This window comes from Bubalus kerabau, chromosome 1 (genome assembly GCF_029407905.1).
Source record: "Bubalus kerabau isolate K-KA32 ecotype Philippines breed swamp buffalo chromosome 1, PCC_UOA_SB_1v2, whole genome shotgun sequence".
NCBI classification, from domain to species: domain Eukaryota; kingdom Metazoa; phylum Chordata; class Mammalia; order Artiodactyla; family Bovidae; genus Bubalus; species Bubalus kerabau.
In genome coordinates, this window is record NC_073624.1 from 104,581,384 (window position 1) to 104,602,917 (window position 21,534).

The 21,534-nt window shown below is 37.1% G+C and overlaps 1 protein-coding gene across 1 annotated transcript in view; it reads left to right on the top strand.

Annotated features, from left to right (window-relative positions):
* The window catches only part of C1H12orf50 (chromosome 1 C12orf50 homolog), a 33,693-nt gene that overhangs the window by 4,872 nt on the left and 7,287 nt on the right, over window positions 1-21,534 (top strand). The window contains exons 3-9 of the mRNA XM_055586254.1: window positions 1,270-1,389; window positions 1,737-1,857; window positions 13,856-14,014; window positions 15,200-15,277; window positions 15,359-15,472; window positions 17,675-17,785; window positions 19,211-19,318. Coding sequence (XP_055442229.1) covers window positions 1,378-1,389; window positions 1,737-1,857; window positions 13,856-14,014; window positions 15,200-15,277; window positions 15,359-15,472; window positions 17,675-17,785; window positions 19,211-19,318 — 703 coding nt within the window. The 5' untranslated portion in view covers window positions 1,270-1,377. The remainder of the gene's footprint in view (window positions 1-1,269; window positions 1,390-1,736; window positions 1,858-13,855; window positions 14,015-15,199; window positions 15,278-15,358; window positions 15,473-17,674; window positions 17,786-19,210; window positions 19,319-21,534) is intronic.

Sequence of the window (21,534 nt, forward strand, 5' to 3'; positions counted from 1 at the left end):
GCCTGTTAGACTGTAAGAATTAGATCCACTTCTATTACCTGTTACCTTAAGATTAAACCCTGGGATGATGATAAATAATAGAATTTATGTTCCGTGTGGGCAGAGAGTTTTGTCAATTTCACTGCTATATCCTCAAATTCTAAGTTATCAATAAATAATTAAATGAAAAAAATAAAAATAATAATATCAATCACATTACCTTATCTCCCATAATTTTTACAACACTATGTGAGAAGGGCATTTTGTTCCATTTTTACAGATGAGAAAACTGAGGCACAGAGAGTGAGTAATGGATTGATTTTGTGATTATGGGCAAAATAGAGTCAGGCATTCAAATACTGGTTTATCTGGTTTCTGCCTGCTATCCAGGTCTATGAGATCTACAGATCTGCCTTAAAAGGGAGAGAGAGTGAAGACAGACAATAAGAAGGTGGGGGAAAAAAATAAGGAACAACCCTGAAACCTGTCAAAAAAGGGATGAGCTTAATAGGATGTGTTTGCTTTTATTCTATGTCACCCACCCCTCTGCTGAAAAAAGACAATGACCTGCAATTTTCCCAGCTGTTGATCTATGTGTAAGATATAAGATAAGCAAAAAATAGCAGCCCATTCAAATAATCCACATCTGCTTTTGTTGAGATATAATGATGTAAATGTATAAATATATATGTGTATATAACTTAGTACAGTGTGCTAAATATTTAAAATGTCACAATAAAAAAGTTTAAACTCTGTTCACTTTCCCTCTATAAGCACACTTAACAGTATGTGCCTAATCTGAGTAAGAGAACAATTATCTAATAAAAGTTATGATTAATAGAGATAATCTCCACAATTAGAATATGGGTGATAATTCTTAGAAATAATTCTGGCTTTCATAAGGAAAATTAGATCCCTTTGTCATTAGACTGTGATCAAGAGTGTCACTGACCTTTTATATATTTATCCTTGTGAAGTTGCTCAGTCATGTCCGACTCTTTGCAGCCCATGGACTGTAGCCTACCAGCTTCCACCATCCATGGGATTTTCCAGGCAAGAATACAAGAATTTTATCAGTGACTTATGGAATGTACTGTTTAATCATTAGATTATTTTATCAGTCTCACTAAAATTAGATACTTTGCTAAAATTTAGACTTGATGGTCTTGGATTTGTAGTGTTTTTTAATTTTAGTTTGATCTCATACTTTATTTAGTTGATTAGTAATCTATTGTTAAACACTGACGTTCATATATTGAGTTTTCTACACTGTTTACTTTTTTCTTTCAGGGTTCCCAGTGCCGATTCCGACACTGTGAAGAGGCCCTTGGCAGTGACACAGTGTGCTCATTATGGAGAGAGGGAAAATGTTTAGATCCACTTTGCAGATTTAGACACATGGAAATGCAGGTAGAATTATTCAACATTATCATGTTTGTTATAAGCACCTCCCTCCGATAGTATTGAACTCTGTACTCTTACAACACAATAGAAAAGAAATTATTCTTTCCTCCAGTGAGTTAATTTTAGGCATTTTCCACTTTGCTCAACTTAAATTCTTAAAAAAAATGGGCAAATGTGTTTGAGGAGTACCCGTTGCATCTTTTAAATAACAGAGCTTAGAAGCGGAGCCTAGAAACACACACAATCGTAAATCAGCAATTACAGTAGTTTTTGTCATGCTGTGTTGCAGCACGTTGTATTTAACTGTGATTATGGCATCTCATCCTTACATTTGCCTCACCTCCTTTATCTAGCAAAACTGCAGTATTTCATGCTTCTGGGAAACTCAACCTCTTGGTTGTGTGAAGATCAGTTGTATCTTTTATCACAGCAAACCTCGAAATATCAATGGATTATTTTTGCCACCAAGTAGCAGTGAGTATATTCTTTGAATAACATGGTTATAACATATTATAGTCTGATTTTGGAATAGCAGCATAGAATGACACATTAAATAAAGTATGGCAAGGTGAGTAATATCACCAGTGGATGATTTAGGATGGTTATATCAAGAATTATGAGATTGAGCCATCAAGTAGCTAACAAAATGGAATGACCAGAGTTAGTTAAATTTTCTCTGACTGTGTTTCTAAAGTAGATTTTAGTCATGTGAAAAGTGAGATGACTGCTGCCCTCACTGGATAGAGGGGAGCTGTCTCAGCAACTCATCCCATGATTGGAGCAAAGCTAGGAGGTTCTGGCCTCACCACTGCTCCCTGTAAATGTGCAGAAACCTCTCATACATGGGGAGAGCAAGGGCATGCTCTGGTTTGCATGCTTCTGCTGCTAGAAGAGCAGCTAGATGTGTGGTTCTTCCTAAGACTTTATTTGTGGGGAAGATGCAATCCCATTGTTGCTAAATAAGAGGCACCCTTCAAACCAACTAAATGCTACTGAGACTCTACTGTGTGGTGAACCTTAAACTAAGTTATGGGAAAGGGGTATAGAAGACACCATGTCCTATAACAGTAAATGGCAAGAACTTTGAAAAGTTGGGAGAATCAGGTTTCTCTGATGCTATAGCTACTTCACTCTCCTGCTATGGCCACTGCATTTCTTATAATGGAATTATTCTAGAAATGAGTTTATAGAATATCAGTCCTTTGTATTTGAAGATTTGGCTTCAGATAATCCTTGGCAAATGAATGATTAAAAACCATGTCTCTTTGTTATAGTCTTCTGGAAAATGCTGCTCTCAGAGCATTCATCATATATGTAATACCTGGATCCATGTTTTTCTTCACTAGACTGTAAACATTGCAAGGATGGGGCTCATAGCTAGTTTCCCTACCAAAGCTTAGCACAATGTGCGGAGCCCAGATGCTCAGTAAAATTGGATTCTTGGATAGATGGATAGAGGAAAAGGGGATGACAGAGGATGAGATGGTTGGATGGTATCAACGACTCAATGGACATGAGCTTGAGCAAGCTCCAGGAGTTGGTGATGGACAGGGAGGCCTGGCATGCTGCAGCCTATAGAGTCACAAAGAGTCGGAGATGACTGAGTGAACTGAACTGATAGATGTACAGATGACTAGTGAAGGTAACCTACTGAAATGAAAGTTATTACACCTACTAAGTGGTTAACTTGGTCCCATTGGTTAACATCTAGCGTGATTTTATTTCATTAAGAACATTGTATTAAATTCTCTCTATATAGTGTGCTAGCCTACTTCCTAGTGGTCTATGGGTGAAATTGCTGTCTTTCAAACTAATTATTTCTAATTACTAGAGGAAAGACTGCATCTCCGAGGGCAAAGGAAAGGTAGAATGTCTCTGTAACAAACAGTGGGCTCCCCACTGTAAGACATGTCCTCAGCTGAGTTCTCTAGGGATACATTCCATTATCATCATAGATTAGGCATAGAATCTGGGGGTCAAAAATAGATTCTGCCTCTTCTGGAAGTCTCAGTTTCTTCAACACATGTCAAAACTGCTCCTGACTCTTGGAATAAGCTTTCCCCTCTCTTGATAGGGTCAAACCAGATCCATGCACTGGTTTTGGAAGGACCAGATCCTTCTCCTAGCCATTCTATTCCCATCATGAGAAGAGATAAGTTCTGCTTTCTCTTTGCCACTTCCCTATCATTTTCTCAGATATATTTCTTCACTACATCTATTGTTTGTCTGACTCCTCCCTATGGAATGAAATTTCTGTAAGAATAGGAATCTTTGTTTACTGATAAATCCCAACCACCAAACATAGAAACAGAGTATTACCTTTCACATTGTGGCTAATTCTATTCCAGGAAGTCCTGAAAAATATTTATTCACATTAAGTAGGTAACTATTTTTTCTCTGCCCAGGCACATTTCTGTGCTTTAGGAAAGAGGATTCAATTTCCAGGCTGTAGGAAACTATTACCCTGGAGAAGGAAATGGCAGTATTCTTGCCTGCAGAGAATCCCATGGACAGAAGCCTGGCAGGCTACAGTCCATGGGGTTGTAAGAGTCAGATACAACTTAGTGACTACACCACCCACCACCACAGAAAACTACTAAGCTCATTTGAATTATGTATTGAACTACTGCATCATTTATTCATTCTAAGAATATTTCAATACCTCAGAAGTTATAATGTGATTTTTTGTAGACCTAATATTTCCTAAAATATTTCCAGGAGCATCTACCTACCAAGGTTCATGTTAACCAGAACCAGGAAATTAAATCGTCTCACCTAAGACAAAAATTAAATTACAAAGTTATAACTTTATTAAAATCGACCTTTATGTTGTAGTGGGTAAATGTGATTAACAAATTCAGGGTAGGATTATGACAGGGTTTTTTTGGTAGCAAAATATAACTATTGTTCCATATATGGCATTATATAATTCATGTGTAAGTTTGTGTCCAGTTAAAATAAGATAAAATCTAGGTATTTAAATGCATACACTGTGAAAATTTCTAAGGCTTCTGATCAAGGAATTGAGACCCATCATGTGGTCCATATTAAGTGGGTGAGTTGCAGCCGCAGCAATGCTATCTAAGTTACCAGCTGTGCTCTTCCAGAATGAGGTGTTTGCCGAAAGCAATTTCCCATTAGTTAATTTGCCATTGTCTGTTATCTTTAAGGACTAAGTTCAATTATCAGGAGTCTGACATTTTTTGTCTGGACGTGTAAAACTGCCAGTTAGTCTTTTGCAATTTAAACTTTAATCTGCTAACAAATTTAAAAAAAAGGTCTTGGACTCTTTTGCAAAAGATTTCATTTCAATGTTGCTAAACCAGACATTTTCAAAGGTGGCCTAATCCCTCTGGTTATCATCTCTAAGTTTAGAAGCAAATAGCTATTAAAACCAGATGATAGTGCTAAGAAAAACATAGCTCAGTTAATATTTGCTCTAATTATAAGAATTTGCTAGGCATTTCTGAGTACATTTTGCATTTTCTTTGTGAGCTTGGTGGGTTCTTGTTCTTTCTCCCATGGTATGCAGTAGAGGTTAGTGTACCGAAACAAAGAGCTCCTCTTAAGAAACTCCTTAAATTTTGCTAAGGGACAATTTATTCAGAACAGAGTAGCTCAAACACTGAAGCAAATGCTCATATCCTTGATTATTTGCCATGTTATTCTAAAATGAATACCTGAAAGATAATTTGATTTTTGTTTACTCTGAGTCACTATCTTGGAGATGCCTTCGACAACTGACTATTTGACCACATTAAATGAAGCTTGGGTAGCTCACTTTACAAGGTCTTGCCTAAATGAATATGTATACATGACCTTTTCATTATGTCTTAAAAAACCAATGTCTCGTGTTTTTTAAATAATTTAACAAACACATTGACTTGAATATTTGAGTCAGTAAAACACAGATTAGTTGTGTGTGTGTGTGTGGATAAGACACAGAGTAAGACAACTATTAATAGTTATAAGAGGAAAAACTGTTCACATCAGTTCTTTCTTCTTTGGGGAAAGGGGAGAGGGGTTGAGCAAGTGTCTTAAACCAAATGATGGTGACCCCTGTAACAATTTGGGGTTGGATGGGAGACTCCTCATCCTAACTGGACACTGTCTGCTCTCATCGATGAGCACGGTACTTCTGGAAGTAAGGGTAGGTACTCCCTACTGGCTCAGCTGGTAAAGAACCCATCTGCCAATGCAGGAGATGCAGGAGACTGGATTTGATCCCTGGGTCGGGAAGATCTCCTGGCAAAGGAAATGGCAACCCACTCCAGTATTCTTGCCTGGGAATTTCCATGGACAGAGGAGCCTGGCGGGCTACGGTCCATGGGGTCACAAAGAGTCAGACACGACTGAGCACACTCATGCTTCATACTCAAGTATTAGTTCCCAGGCCTAACATTTGTTAGTCATGTCTGAGATGTCCACAGACTTTCTCTTTAAGACTTTATAAACTAAAAATGTAATCCATTAAAAAAAAAATGAAGTAGGATTATGAGAAATGAGAAAATCTCATATCCACAGTTTTCAAATAATATGAGTTTTCTGTGTGGCACCCCTATGCTGAGTACTCTGCATGCCTAATTTTATTTAATCCTCACAAAAATCTGAAAAATAGTATTCTTATTGTACAGATGAGGAAGATGAAGCCCAGACAGGTTAAATATCTTAGGTGACGTAATATATCTCATAACTAGAGGTACCTGACTTTAAACACAATTCTGACTCTAAAACTGCCTAACAACCCCAGACTTGGCATTTCAAGTATAACCAGTCCTTTTGGTAATTTGAATGGATCCACCCATGAGACCATCTAATCTGGCTTCCTCCTTCTGAGGGGCTAATGCTCTTCCACCCTACCGCACAACCTTCCTTTCAAAGCTATTAAGATTCTTTACATATAATAAAAGATGCCCTTTCCCCTTTAATTTACATTAAACAGTAGAATACTTCTAACATTTCTGATTTATGTGTATTTCCATTAAATAAATTTTCTTCTTTCTTTCTCTTTTTCTGTTTACTTCTGGACACACATAGGTGGGGCTTGTTCCCTTTAATCATCTGAATCCAGGAAGACCAGGTACCCCGAATCATGTTTCTCAAACCTGGCTCCCCTTTAGAATTATCTGGGGAGCTTGAAACAACAGCAGTAACTGAAAAGAACAACCCAACCCATACCCCCAAACCATTCCTATCACAACTTAGTTCAGTTCAGTCGCTCAGTCCTGTCCAACTCTTTGTGACCCCATGGACTGCAGCAGGCCAGGCCTCCCTGTCCATCACCAAGTCCCGGAGTCCACCCAAACTCATGTCCATTGAGTCAGTAATGCCATCCAACCATCTCATCCCCTGTCGTCCCCTTCTCCCGCCCTCAATCTTTCCCAGCATCAGGGTCTTTTCAAATGAGTCAGCTCTTCGCATCAGGTGGACAAAATATTGGAGTTTCAGCTTCAGCATCAGTCCTTCCAATGAACACCTAAGGACTGATCTCCTTTAGAATGGACTGGTTGGATCTCCTTGCTATCCAAGGAACTCTCAAGAGTCTTCTCCAACAACACAGTTCAAAAGCATCAATTCTTCCGTGCTCAGCTTTCTTTATAGTCCAACTCTCACATCCATACGTGACTACCGGAAAAAGCATAGCCTTGACTAGACGGACCTTTGTTGACAATGTCTCTGCTTTTGAATATGCTGTCTAGGTTAGTCGTAACTTTCCCTCCAAGGAGTAAACGTCTTTTAATTTCATGGCTGCAAATCACCATCTACAGTGATTTTGAGCCCCCCAAAATAAAGTCTGACACTGTTTCCACTGTTTCCCCATCTGTTTGCCATGAAGTGAAGGGACTTGATGCCACGATCTTTGTTTTCTGAATGTTGAGCTTTAAGCCAACTTGTTCACTCTCCTCTTTCACTTTCATCAAGATGCTCTTTAGTTCCTCTTCACTTTCTGCCATAAGGGTGGTGTCTTCTGCATATCTGAGGTTATTGATATTTCTCCCAGTAATCTTGATTCCAGCTTGTGCTTCATCCAGCCCAGCGTTTCTCATGATGCATTCTGCATATAAGTTAAATAAGCAGTGTGACAATATACAGCCTTGACATACTCCTTTTCCTATTTCCTATTACCACTTAAGCCAACAGTTAAATTCATGAGTGTTAGAGCTGAGCCTTCAGTGTACTTTTCTAGCTCCAGTTTTTTATTTCAAAAATGTTCAACCTACAAAAATGTTGCAGAATAGTTTCAATGAACACCCAGCCATGTGCTTTTCACCAGGATTCACCAATTTATCAATTTATTTTCTCTTTTCCCTCTATTGTACTTACATATACACAAAAAATGTACAAACATATATTTCTGTCCTTGTTTTTGAACCATTTGAATGTTAGTTGCAAATATCATGACACTTTATCTCTAAATGCATTGACATAGATCTCCTATGTTTAACAACACTCTCAGCTATAACCATGGGCTTCTGAAGTGGTGCTTGTCCCACCTACCAATGCAGAGAATCAGGTTCGATCCCTGGGTTGGAAAGATCCCCTGGAGTAGGAAATGGCAAGCTGCTCAATTATTTTTGCTGGAAAATCCCATGGACAGAGGAGTCTGATGGGTGATAGTCCACGGGGCCACCAAGAGTTGGATGCAGCTAAGCACATGTATACCTAACCACACTACACACAAGCATCACATATAGAAAATTTATTTACATATCCCACTATTATTGAATAATAATTTAGTATTTATCATCTATTTAGGTTATTTTTAGCCTTTGGTAAGTACAGACCTTGCTCTTGTGAACATTAAATCAAAATAGACCACAAAGACCTAAATATGAACTAAAATTATAAAATTCTTATTAGAAACTATAGACTACTCAAACAATTCTTAGTTATGACACCAAACGGAGAAGGCAATGGCACCCCACTCCAGTACTCTTGGTTGGAAAATCCCATGGACGGAGGAGCCTGGTAGGCTGCAGTCCATGGGGTCGCTAAGAGTTGGATACGACTGAGCGACTTCACTTTCACTTTTCACTTTCATGCATTGGAGAAGGAAATGGCAACCCACTCCAGTGTTCTTGCCTAGAGAATCCCAAGGACGGGGGAGCCTGGTGGGCTGCCGTCTATGGGGTCGCACAGAGTCGGACACGACTGAAGTGACTTAGCAGCAGCAGTAGCAGTATGACACCAAAAGAAAAAACAAACAAGCAGTAAAATAATTAATTGGATTTCATCAAATTAGAAACTTTGGTGTTTCAAAGAATATCAAAAAAGTAAAAATGCAACCCAAAGAATGAGAGAAAATATTTGCATCTTTTATATAAGCATCTGAAATCTGAATCTGAAATATCTGAATCTGAATATACATTTCTCAAAGATATAAAAATGGCTAAAAGATATATACACCTGAATGCAGAGTTCCAAAGAATAGCGAGGAGAGAAAAGAAAGCCTTCCTCAGTGATCAGTACAAAGAAATAAAGAAAAACAATAAACTTGGAAAGACTAGAGATCTCTTCAAGAAAATTAGAGACAACAAGTGAACATTTCATGCAAAGTTGGGCACAATAAAGGACAGAAATGGTATGGACTTAACAGAAGCAGAAGATACTAAGAAGAGGTGGTAAAAATACATGAAGAACTATACAAAAAAGATCTTAAACCCATATATCCAAGATGGTGTGATCACTCACCAAGAGCCAGACATCCTGGAATGTGAAGTCAAGTGGGCCTTAGGAAGCATCACTACAAACAAAGCTAATGGAGGTGGTTGAATTCCAGTTGAGCTATTTCAAATCCTAAAAGATGATTCTGTTAAAGTGCTGCACTCAATATGTCGGCAAATTTGGAAAACTCAGCAGTGGCCACAGGACTGAAAAAGGTCAGTTTTCATTCCAATCACAAAGGCAATGCCAAAGAATGTTCATACTACTGCACAATTGCACTCATCTCACATGCTAGCAAAGTAATAATCAAAATTTCCAATTCAGGCTTCAAGAGTATGTGAACCAAGAACTTTCAGATATTCAAGTATTTAGAAAAGGCAGAGGAACCAGAGATCAAATTGCCAACATCTGTTGAATCATAGAAAAGGCAAGAAAATTCCAGAAAAATACCTACTTCTGCTTCATTGACTACACTAAAGCCTATGACTGTGTGGATCACAACAAACTGGAAAATTCTTCAAGAGATCGGAATGCCAGACCACCTTACCTGCCTTCTTAGAAATCTGTATACAGGCCAAGAAGCAACAGTGAGAACTGGACATGGGACAACAGACTGGTTCCAAATTGGTAAAGGAGTACCTCAAAGCTGTATATTGTTACCTTGCTTATTTAACTTATATGCAGAGTATATCATGCAAAATGCCAGGCTGGATGAAGCACAAGCTGGGATCAAGATTGCCAGGAGAAATATCAATAACTTAAGATATGCCAATGACATCACCCTTATGTCAGAAAGGGAAGAAGAACTAAAGAGCCTTTTGATGAAAATGACAGAGGGGAGTGAAAAAGCTGGCTTAAAACTCAACATTCAAAAAACTTTAAGATCATGACATCTAGTCCCATCACTTCATGGCAAATAGATGGGGAAACAGTGACAGTTTTATTTTCTTTGACTGCAAAATCACTGCAGATGGTGACTGCAGCCATGAAATTAAGACACTTACTCCTTTGAAGAAATGCTATGACCAACCTAGACAGCATACTAAAAAGCAAAGACATTACTTTATCGACAAAGATCAGTCTAGTCAAAGCTATGGTTTTCCAGTTGTCATGTATGGATATAAGAGTTGGACCATAAAGAAAGCTGAGCACTGAAGAATTGATGCTTTTGAATATGGTGTTGGAAAAGACTCTTGAGAGTCCCTTGGACACCAAGGAGATCAAACCAGACAATCCTAAAATAAATCAGTCCAGAATGTTCATTGGAAGGACCAATGCTGATGCTGAAACTCCAATACTTTGGCCCCCTGTGAAGAAGTGATTCACTGGAAAAGACCCTGATGCTGGGAAAGTTTGAAGGCAGGAGGTCAAGGGGACAACAGAGGATGAGATGGTTGGATGGCATCACCAACTCGATGGACATGAGTTTGAGTAAGCTCTCGGAGTTGGTGATGAACGGGGAAGCCTGCTACAGTCCATTGGGTCACAAAGAGTCAGACACAACTAAGCAACTGAACTGAATAAGCTCATGCAAAGATGCTCATTGTAACTCACCATTAGATCAATGTAAGTCAAAACCATGAGGTATCACTCCTATCTACTCAGATGGTTTAATCAAATAGATAAGAAGAAGATTTGACAAGAATATGGAGAAATTGGAATCTTCATACATTTCAGATAGGAATGTAGATGATGCAGTTTTGGAAAACAGTTTGGCATTTCCTCAAAAGAGTAAACATAGATCACTAAGTGTGCATATGTAAGTTGCTTCAGTCATTACAGCTCTTCCTGGCACTAAGTATTGTAGCCCACCACGTTCCTCTGTCCATGAGATTCCCCAGGCAAGAATACTGGAGTGGGTTTCCATGCCCTCCTCCAGGGGATCTTCCCGACCCAGGGATCAAACCCATGTCTCTTATGTCACCTGAATTGGCAGGTGGGTTCTTTACCACTAGAGCCACCTAGGAAGCCCCCAGAATCACCATATGTTCTACTTACTCACTTCTAAGTATATATATCCAAGAAATGTGAAAACATATATCCTCACGAAACTTGTACAACAATAAATATTCATACTAACATTATTTAAAACAACTAAAAAAGTGGAAATAAACCAAGTGTCCATCATTTGATGAATGGAAAAATTGTGGTATATGCACACAGTGAAATATTATTTGACTATTAAAAAACACTGTGAGAGGACTTCCCTGGTGGTCCAGTGGCTAAGACCCAGCGCTCTCAATCCAGGGGACCCAGGTTTAATCCATGGTCAGGGAACTAGATCCCATATGCTGCAACTAAAGATCCTTCATGCTGCAACAAAGACCCAGTGTGGCCAAATAAACAATTTAACAGCACAACACTATGGTAAGTTGAAGAAGTCATGTACAAAGGACTACATACTGTATGATTTCATTTATATGAAATATCCAAAACAGGCAAATCCATAGAAACAGAAAGTATACTAGTGCTTGTATGGCTGGCGACGTCGGGCAGACATGAACAGGCTAATAGGTATGGGTTTCTTTTTTGAGGGGATCAGATATCCTAAAATTGATCATGGCAATAATTGCACACCTCTATGAATATACTAAAAAAATGTTTAAATGTGTGAATTGTATAGTTTGTGAACCTCAAGAAAGCTTTTAAAAAATGGGACTAACATTTACTGTTTTGAGTGTTCAGTGAAGCTTTTCTTTGCAGCTAATGACAAGTCTTGGGAATAGGTATTTAGAATAGCTGAAAAGTTCTGTTTAAAGCCATATTTTTCCTTCAGAATTTCTTACTAGTGCTCTCTTTTCACTGATGCCACGAGACTTTTTTTCAAGAATGACATATTCTTTAACAAGTGTCTAGAAGTGGAGGAAGCAAAAATTTTCAATAAAAATTCTTAACTACCGACATACTCTATCATGCATGTGAATTCAGACCATCCCAATGTAAACCCCGGTAGCACTTTTTATAATACCATGTGTATTTGTTTCCTGTTACTGCTGTAACAAATTACCCCTAACCAAGTGGCTTCAACAACTCAATTTTATTAGCTTATAGTTTAGGAATTTGATGAAATCTCTCTGAATTAAAATTAAGGTGTCTCCAGGGCTGCATTCCTTATGGAGATTCTGAGGGAGAACCTGTTTACTTACCTTTTCCAGTTTCTAGAGGTCTTCATTATTTCTTGGTTCATGTCCCCCTTTCTCAAAGTTCAGAATCAGCAATGAGTAGTCAGGTCCTTCTGATACTGCATTACTCTGACCTAGCGTCCACTGTCACACCTGTTCCTCTGCAACTCGTCTACTTCCAAAGGACCACCTGAATAATCAAGGATAATTTGCTAATATTGAGGTTGGCTGATTAGCTGTCTTAATTCCTCCTTCCTGTATAACCTAGTGTGTACACAGGTTTCAGCAATAAAAACTTGGACATCTTTGGGAGGGCATTATTCTGCCTATTACAACATTTTCTAGGAGTGTGTATAAATCAAGGTAATGGAAAAAGCCTTATGGGTTCTTGGTGGTTTGATTATTCAGCAAAAGAGGATTTCTCTTTTGGGCAATGTGCTATATAGAAAATTTTGGCATGAGTAAAGGGTTGTTGTTCAGTTGCTAGGTCAGTTCCAGCTTTTTGTGACCCCCATGCACTGAAGCATGCCAGGCTTTCCTGTCCACCTTTATTTTGTAAAGTAGAGAAAAGGCTATTATGGACTGAGGCCTGTTCTCGGGCAATTTTAGGTGAAATAGATGTGGAAATTAAGAATTTGGAATACAATTGATTGCTTTCAGGGCTTCCCTGGTGGCTCAGATGGTAAGAATCTGCCTGCAGTGTGGGAGACCTGGGTTCGATCCCTGGGTCACGAAAATCCCTGGAGAAGGGAAAGGCTACCCACTCCAATATCCTTACCTGGAATAATTCCATGGACAGAGGAGCCTGACAGGCTTTCAAATTATTGTGGTGGCAAAACCGCTAAAAGGCTTTCCATGACCCTGGACCCCAGATAGATGATCCTTGATTTGGGGTGTGGTTTCCAGTCTTGACTGATTTTGCAATTATCTGAGACATTTGAAAAATAGCATCAGATTTCCAGGCTTTAATCTCGCCCTTCAGAATCAGAAGTTTGGAAAACAGATACAGAAAAGATGATTTGAATAATTTCTTCAGTTGATTCTGATATTTAGCCAGATTTGATAACTATTGGCTTGAAAAATAAAGGGACTCGAATAAGTAACGATTGAAGATGTATGTGTTCACTAGCTTTTTCTATTATTTGCTGATTAGTTTTGAAGGTTACAGAACATTTAAATATGACCTAGAGCTTTGTTCAATCTGACCAATGTGGAGCCAGTAGAGAAATCTGAAGGTATTATTCTCACTTCCAAGTCATCAACCCCCAACCACAGAAAACTAGAACCTCTGGATTTTTCCCCCCTTTTAAACGTGTATACTCTGACATTATAAGTTATGTCTTATATGAGTTTACCTTTGTTAAGTAGTCATAATGTGATTAACTAAGTTATTCTTATCCCATAGATGTAATGGAAGAATACAGTAATGCTTGTGATCACTTGGTGTTTGTACCAAAGTATGATATATACCCAAATGTGGCTATAATTACTATCTAAAGTCTATGAATTAGCACATTTTCCACATCTTACCAGCAAAATGCTGATTTTTATAAGTTAGTTTAATAACCTTTCTAGAAATGAGATGTCTTTTAAAATATGCAGTTAATCAAGAGGACAATAGTTAATCATTGAACATGTGCCAAAAGGTATATCTTGAAGACTAAAATGTTGCCTTTTCTCTATAGATATCACTCTACAGAAAGAAACTCAGGAAGGAATTCCACCCCCAACCCAGAGTCAGGAACCTCTAAAACCTCAGGAGAATATATCACGACCCATTCACCATCCTTTAGTTTTAAAAACTAACTTTGAGGAAGAGGAGGAGGAAGAAGGTGAACAAAATGGTGAATAAACCTTTTGTCACATTTATAGTGCACATTCAAAAACTTCATGATGTTTTCTGCATACTTGTTTAACTTTTAGAAGTTTATAACTAATATATAAGGCATATTTTGGTGAGAAAATAGCTTTAATTTTATTAAATATATTAAATTCATTATGTTCTAATTTGTTCGACATCTACACATATATTTATGATCGTTTGGATTGAAAGTTTTTTGTTGTATGATGGCTAGAAGACAGATCTCATGTTTAAATATGCACAGTTGCTTGTAAGTATACTAATAACATGTTTTATTTGTGTATAAATTAACATTGATAATGATTTATATAATCATATAAATTTATATATAACAACATTGTCTGTTTATATGTAACAACACTGATATACACAAGTGTCAGTCTATCTGTCTCACATTTAATCCTTGAAGCTATAGAGATCAATAGAGTAGTTTGTAACGTGTAAGGGATTATCATCTGCACTATCCCAGTAATCCTTGCCAGCATAAAGAAGACTAGAACCCAGGTCTTACACTGTAGTCCATCTTATTCCTCCCATATCACCACAGCACTGCAGTGCCAATAAATATGCACAAACAAGTTAAACATCCAGAAAAATAAACTAAGTCTGTCTCTGCCCTGGAATTTGTCGTTGTATGGAGACTCAGAATGTGGGCACGTTGAAAAGACTGAAATGTTACATTTTTTTTCTGTAGCTATCTTACTCCAGAAAGATAATTAATAGGGAATTCCACCTCTGATCTAGAGTCAGAACCCCCTGAAACCTCAGGAGGATATATTACAACCCACTCATCATCCTTTAATTTTAAAACTAACTTTGAGGAAGAATAGGAAAAAGGGGATGTGTCACTTTCTGCTGTTTAGCTCTGTGTCCTCTCCCAACATCCTCCTTCTCCAGACAAACATAATCTCAAATGTGAACCTGTATGTCCAGCCTCTCATCTCAAGACACATACAACGTACAGTCATTTTTCTCTTGACTGATTCTTTCTAAAACATAAAATATAGCAATAAGAAACATGTTAGTACACAAGTTATTGACTTTAAATATTTTTAAAACAGTAATCCATTTATGAGGACAATGTGTGGGATTTTTCATTCTGGTTTATAAATTTTCAGATTAATTTGGCTTTGGGACAATTTAATTTAAAAAAAAATATATCCTATAGATGCTTCTAGTTTATGGACAAAGACTCCTGAAGAAATTGAAGAAAAAAGAGCAATAAAGGAGATGTGTTATAAATCTGGTAAGAAATCAAACATTTGTATATTTTCTAATATTTGATGTGAGAAGTACACTAACCATTGATTTTCTTGTGGGAAATTAGGTGAATACTACAGAGTTCATACTCCTTCAGATATCTCATCATCTAAAAGCATAGCCTCTATAGTGGAAAAAGAGATAGAAAAGTCTTTGGAAAGTGGCAGTGAATTGCAAGAAGGTAAGGAATGAAAAGGAAGCTTTTCAAGGTGGTGAATACTTGGTGTGATAGGCTGTGAATTATTAAGTGTGCACTGGAGTCAAATGACAAATAATACATCAGAATTGAGAGTGAGAAGGAAGTGATTTTATTGCATAACCTAAATTTAATATGAAAAGCTGCTATTAATGTAATCATATTTTCCCAGAGGAACCACAGAATGAATAGACTACATAAACCATGGTGACACTACATAGCCCATGCAGTAATTCTGTAAATAACTCGGTTTTACCACTTCATTTGTCTATGAAAATAAATCTCCCTATAAAACAAATGTAGATTTTTTTTTTCATAAGTAGAATGGACAACTTAGCCCTAGAAGGACAAAAGGGAGATCACGGAACAATGTTAGTGGCAGGACAAGGGTATATTTGTTCATTGAATGAGTGCTTCCTGTGTACCAGCCAATTTCAAGGGCAACACAGGTGAATAATTACAAGGCTGTGCCTTTTATGGATCTTATGTTCTGGTGAATCTGACTTTTCTGTTGGTGAATGTTTTGCTCTTGAAGGCAAGATAAAAAGAACATTATTTTCTGGATATAAAACAAGGAACTCAGAGAAAAATCCATGGATGTCATGGGTTTAAGTAGTTTTCTTGCCTCTGGGATGAGCTTAAAAAAAAAAAAAAACCTTTATAGCAGTAAGCGAAATCAGAATTCTTTTCTCCTCTTAGATACCAAAAAGATAGTTGGAAAAGATTCCCAGGATCAAGATGAATATAAGATAAAGAGTAGAATGTCTGTCTTGCAAGTATGTGTGGCAAGCCATTTAAACATATATGGCAGTAGGTGGCAGCAACATACTGTCAAACGGTAGAACAGTCGAAAAACCCAAGCTGATAGGTGGGAGCCATCTAGGGAAGGACAGATTGTCCGAATTACACAGACAAGGGCTTCCCAGGTGGCTCCAGTGGTAAAGAACCCGCATGCCAACACAGGGCGCACCGGAGACATGAGCTTGATCCCTCGGTAGTGGAGATCCCCTGGAGAAGGAAATGACACAGACAAGAAAAACAAAACAAGGGCAAACATGTTAGCAATGAGTATTAAAAATGTCAGAGAGAAAGACAGTTATATGCGTTTTCACTTTATATTATGGTTTTTAAAAGCTTTTTATTTTTAAATAATTCCAGTTAATTCATGAACCCTCTTTACCCAGATTTCCCCAAATGTTAGCACTTTACACATTTGGTTTTTTCATTCCCTCCCTCTCTCTCTCTCAATATACACATTGTTGTTATTTTTTTTCAAATTGTTTGAGAGTAAGTTGCAGGCTTACATAACTCTCACACCTATGTGGTATAAATACCAATATCAGAAGATTACTAGTGATATTATTTACAAACCTAAAAAAAAGTTTCACCAATTGTGTCATCAGTGTTCTTTATACTAAAATGAAGTCTACCTGATTGAGAATCCAGTGCAGAATCACAAGTTATATCAGATTACCATAGCTCCTTTATTCTCCTTTTAATATTTTACTTTAGGAGAAAATTATCTAAAAATGTATAAAGAGAATGGAGAGACTTTAATTATCAGTATAATTAGCATTTTTCAATGAGTGAAGTGAGTGAAGTGAAGTTGTTTAGTCGTGCCCAACTCTTTGCGACCCCCTGGACAGTAGCCTGCACCAAGCTCCTCCGTCCGTGGGATTTTCAAGGCAAGCGTACTGGAGTGGGTTGCCATTTCCTTCTCCAGGGAATCTTCCCAACCCAGGGATTGAACCCAGGTCTCTCGCATTGTAGACAGACGCTTTACCATCTGAGCCACCAGAGAGTAGATCCTAATACATTTTACTCAGTTTATTCATGGTGAGAAGATAAAAACAAAAGAAATATTATAAAATTCATTATATGTCACATCAACTAAATTAAATATATATACATTATAGCATTAGATTGCTCACATTTTTTAACTGCCACTTGTTTCGTTATCCACATAAGAAAATAAACTTCCCTTCTGCTCTCCTGATTATTATAAATTGGCTTAAAATGTATATAATTATAATTTTATTGTTCATGAAATCACTGGATGAACACTACTTCTATTAACTTTTAGATTCTTTACTATCATCATAGATTCTATCAGAAACTTAGATAAGCACCTAATGGTTTCTTGAGTGATTTCTTTTCTTTTCTTTTTTTTTTTTTTTAAATTTCTAGGGGATGGTCTGACAGTTCCAACAAAATTCAGCCTATTTGAAAGGCAAGGTGAAATAAAAGCATCATTGGACAGGAAACCAAGGACTGACATTGCTGCTTTTGAAAATGGAGGTTAGTTAATTTATTACTGATTGATTCTGAGTATATCACCATAAAATACATAGTTCTGACTTTTTTCTCTCATAAGCAACTTGTTTCATCAACGTCTCTTTGATATTTTATCACTGACTTTGGATAAGCTCCTTGAGGCCAGGAATTGTATATAATCAGTTGCTCTCTGCAGTATAATTCCTGGCACATGCAGTACACTTTGTAAATATTTGTGGAACAAATGGCTTTGTGTTTCAACAGTTGAACTGCGATTACATGTATAGAGATGTTGTTTATAAAATGCACAGGTGACCGGAAGCTAACATGCTGGGGCAGTGAGTCGAATGTAACGAGGTAAAGGCAAATTGTGATAAACATAGCCTCTTGCAGTTAAGTCCAAGATGTGACTGGTAAGTTTTCTTCAAGTTGGGAAAGACTTGATATGATACAGATTGTGAGGGAAAAATAAATGCTTTTGTTGGCCACAAAGTTTCAAAATGATTAAGTAACTTGTGTCAGCTACCAGATAGCTAAGATAAACTTACGTTGCATTATTAGGAGTACTAAAGAAAAATAATTAAATGCAATAAGTCATTTAAAATATTCAGTAGACTATCTGACATATAGAAAGATGCTGTATAAATGTCATCTATTATTGTATTAGTTCCACTGATTTCTATACAGGGTAGTCCATATTTGAGAATTATTTTTAAACAAGGTTACTTGAAAACAAGTATTCTATGTTAAGAAACAGAAACTTGTATGGTGAAGATCTGAAATTAAGTATTTAAGTACATTTTAAAGCACTTGTGGATATTTATCCTGGAAAATAGATCTTTAGGGAACATGAAAACTGCTTTCATACACTTGAGGATATTATATGGAAAGCAATTATATTTATTGAGTATCTCTGAAGTGTGGTAACGGAGAAGGCAATGGCACCTCACTCCAGTACTCTTGCCTGGAAAATCCCATGGACGGAGGAGCCTGGTGGGCTGCAGTCTGTGGGGTCACTAAGAGTCGGACACGACTGAGCGACTTCACTTTCTCTTTTCACTTTCATGCATTGGAGAAGGAAATGGCAACCCACTCCAGTGTTCTTGCCTGGAGAATCCCAGGGAGAGCAGAGCCTGGTGGGCTGCTGTCTATGGGGTCGCACAGAATCGGACACGACTGAAGTGACTTAGCATAGCATAGCAAAGTGTGGTAAAGATTATTAGATGGAAAATTGTGTTGACTGAGTTTTCTTACAATTACCTGTAAGTGTACATACTGAATATCATATACATATATATTAATCAAAACATATTTGATATGTACAGAGATGGCAATAGTATCACTGAGAAGTATTTAAATAGTGTTTCAGAGGAGGAGTATGCTGTATTGGAAGATAGGTTTGTACAATTGTCTGCCATTGTTGCCACTGACAGTAAGTTATCGTCCTAGGAGGTGACTGCTACGTTCCACAGAGAATCATATTTCTTGGAGTAGATGAAAATGAAGCTTTAACTGAAGAGAAAGAAAGCACCATATCACAATGTTCAAATGCTAAAGGTAATGAGCCAGTCTATATTTTGATCCATTTGTGATTTGTATAAATAAGTTCAAAACATAAAATTTGATTGTGTTATACAGTTGTAGAAACCAATACAAGAGACAAGGTAATAAAAATACACACCAAAATATGCTAGATAGGAGTCAGGGTCCCTCCGTATCCAGTCCTGGCTCTGTCACTGATTATTCTCTTGTAGAGCTTTATCTTTCTTATCTTCAGTTTCCTTATGGGAGAAACAGGCCTGTTGGGCTACACAATTGCTGAGAGTCTTGCTGGCTCTAAAGTCATTGGTTCTCTCCAATGGTAATATCCAGCCCTCTTTAGTTTTTTTTTGTCTCCCAGCTTCTAATATTCAGTGTGATTGAATTTTCTTAGAAAGCTTTTGTGAAGATATATATACTGAGAGGAGTACTAATCTCATGCTGACTTCCCGCTTTAGGATTATTACTAACTGTAGTCTGAGAATAATCCAGAGACATGTTAATATTGTACATTCTCTATAGGTTTATGCTGCCTCTACCTTGCTAAGAATCCCCCAGCTGGGACCTTGGCTGGGCAGCTCTCTAAGCCACAGACAGGATAGCTGTCCTGTAATTAGAGGACTTCACCTATTCTACATATAAGTGTTAACCAATTTTATCTACTGTCTTCTCCATCATTAAATAAATATTCTCAAAGACAGGGAAAGACACATGTGATCAAACTCTTCCTATGGAAAATGATATGTAAATCTCTTCTCCTCTCTTTTGTTCAGTCCATCAAAAAACACACCTCTAATTTCACAAATAACAGTAGCCATCATTCGCGTGTGGCTGTTTACACTGAAGTTAATCAAAATTAAATACAATTTTAAAATTCAGTTTTTCAGTTGCACTAGCCATATTGCACATGCTCAGTATTCACATGTGACCAGTGGCTATCATTCCAGATGGCACAGAATGTTTCCATCATTGTAGAAAACTTTGTTGGATTGTTCTGCTCCAAAGCTTAGAACAGGTGAAGTATTTTACAGATATTTCTTCATCCTTTGTTTAAATCGGCATACTTGGAACTTCCCAGACGGTCCAGTGGCTAAGACTCTGTGCTCCCAATGCAGGGGGCTTGGGTTCAATCCCTGGTCAGGGAACTAGATCCCATATACTGCATCAAAGATCCCATGTGCTGCTACTAAGACCAGGCCAGCCAAATAAGTAAATGAAATCAGTATTTTTTTTAAATTGGCACATTTGATATAAAATTGATAACTCTTTTTAAAAAAAAATTTTTTTTGTATGGAAGTATTAAAAATATTGTCACAAATACATATTTACCTATTGAAGATAATGGCTGTATTTCAAATTTTTAATGTTTTGATACTGACAGATTTGGAGGACTCAATGTGCTAACTAGGGAATTTCAATGGTGGGTTCTAAAAATTAATATGCATATATATTTTTTAAAGAGCATAGACGGGCATATATATGCCCATCATATAATGCTTGCAAAGTGAAATACCAACAGAGATACTTCTTTTTTTTTAATTAATACTGACATTTTATTTTCTTAATTTGCTTTAAAAGATAACAAGGACAGCCCTCATCCAAAGCGTTCCCTAACTACCCGACTAGTACCTACAACGCATGTATTAAATGCTACTGAGAATATCAGTATGAAGTGCAGAGAGGACCTTTCTTCAAGTGAGACATTAGCTCTATCACTTTTTGGCCTTAGATATATTTGTCTTATCATGGATTTGTTTTGCTTATTTGAAATAGAATTTTTAAAAAGAAAGAAAAAATGATGGTTTGAAAATTAATCAGGATTAAGAATTAAAGACACAATAGTCTTCTACTAACGCTGACAATGAATTGTGATGTGGGTTCTAATAAATTAAATACTTTCCCATTAGTTTAATTTAGGTATTAAAATTGATAATATAATACTACATTCTTAGAAGATTCATTAGTATGACATTTTAAATTTAACCTGTGGTGGGATTCATTGACAGATTTTTTAAATTATCTTTCTTTTTTTTTTATTTTTTATTTTTCTTGATTTCACTTCTCCTTGCCATTTAGTACTCTAAGCCTCTTCTCTTGATACAATCAAGACTCATGAATCTTCTTTCCCTCCCTCCTTCCTTCCTATTTCATTTGTTGAAACCCTGTAATATTCTTTAACCCCAGCTGGGCAACGAAGAGAACCATGATGGTTTACCTCAGAGGAGCTTAGTTCA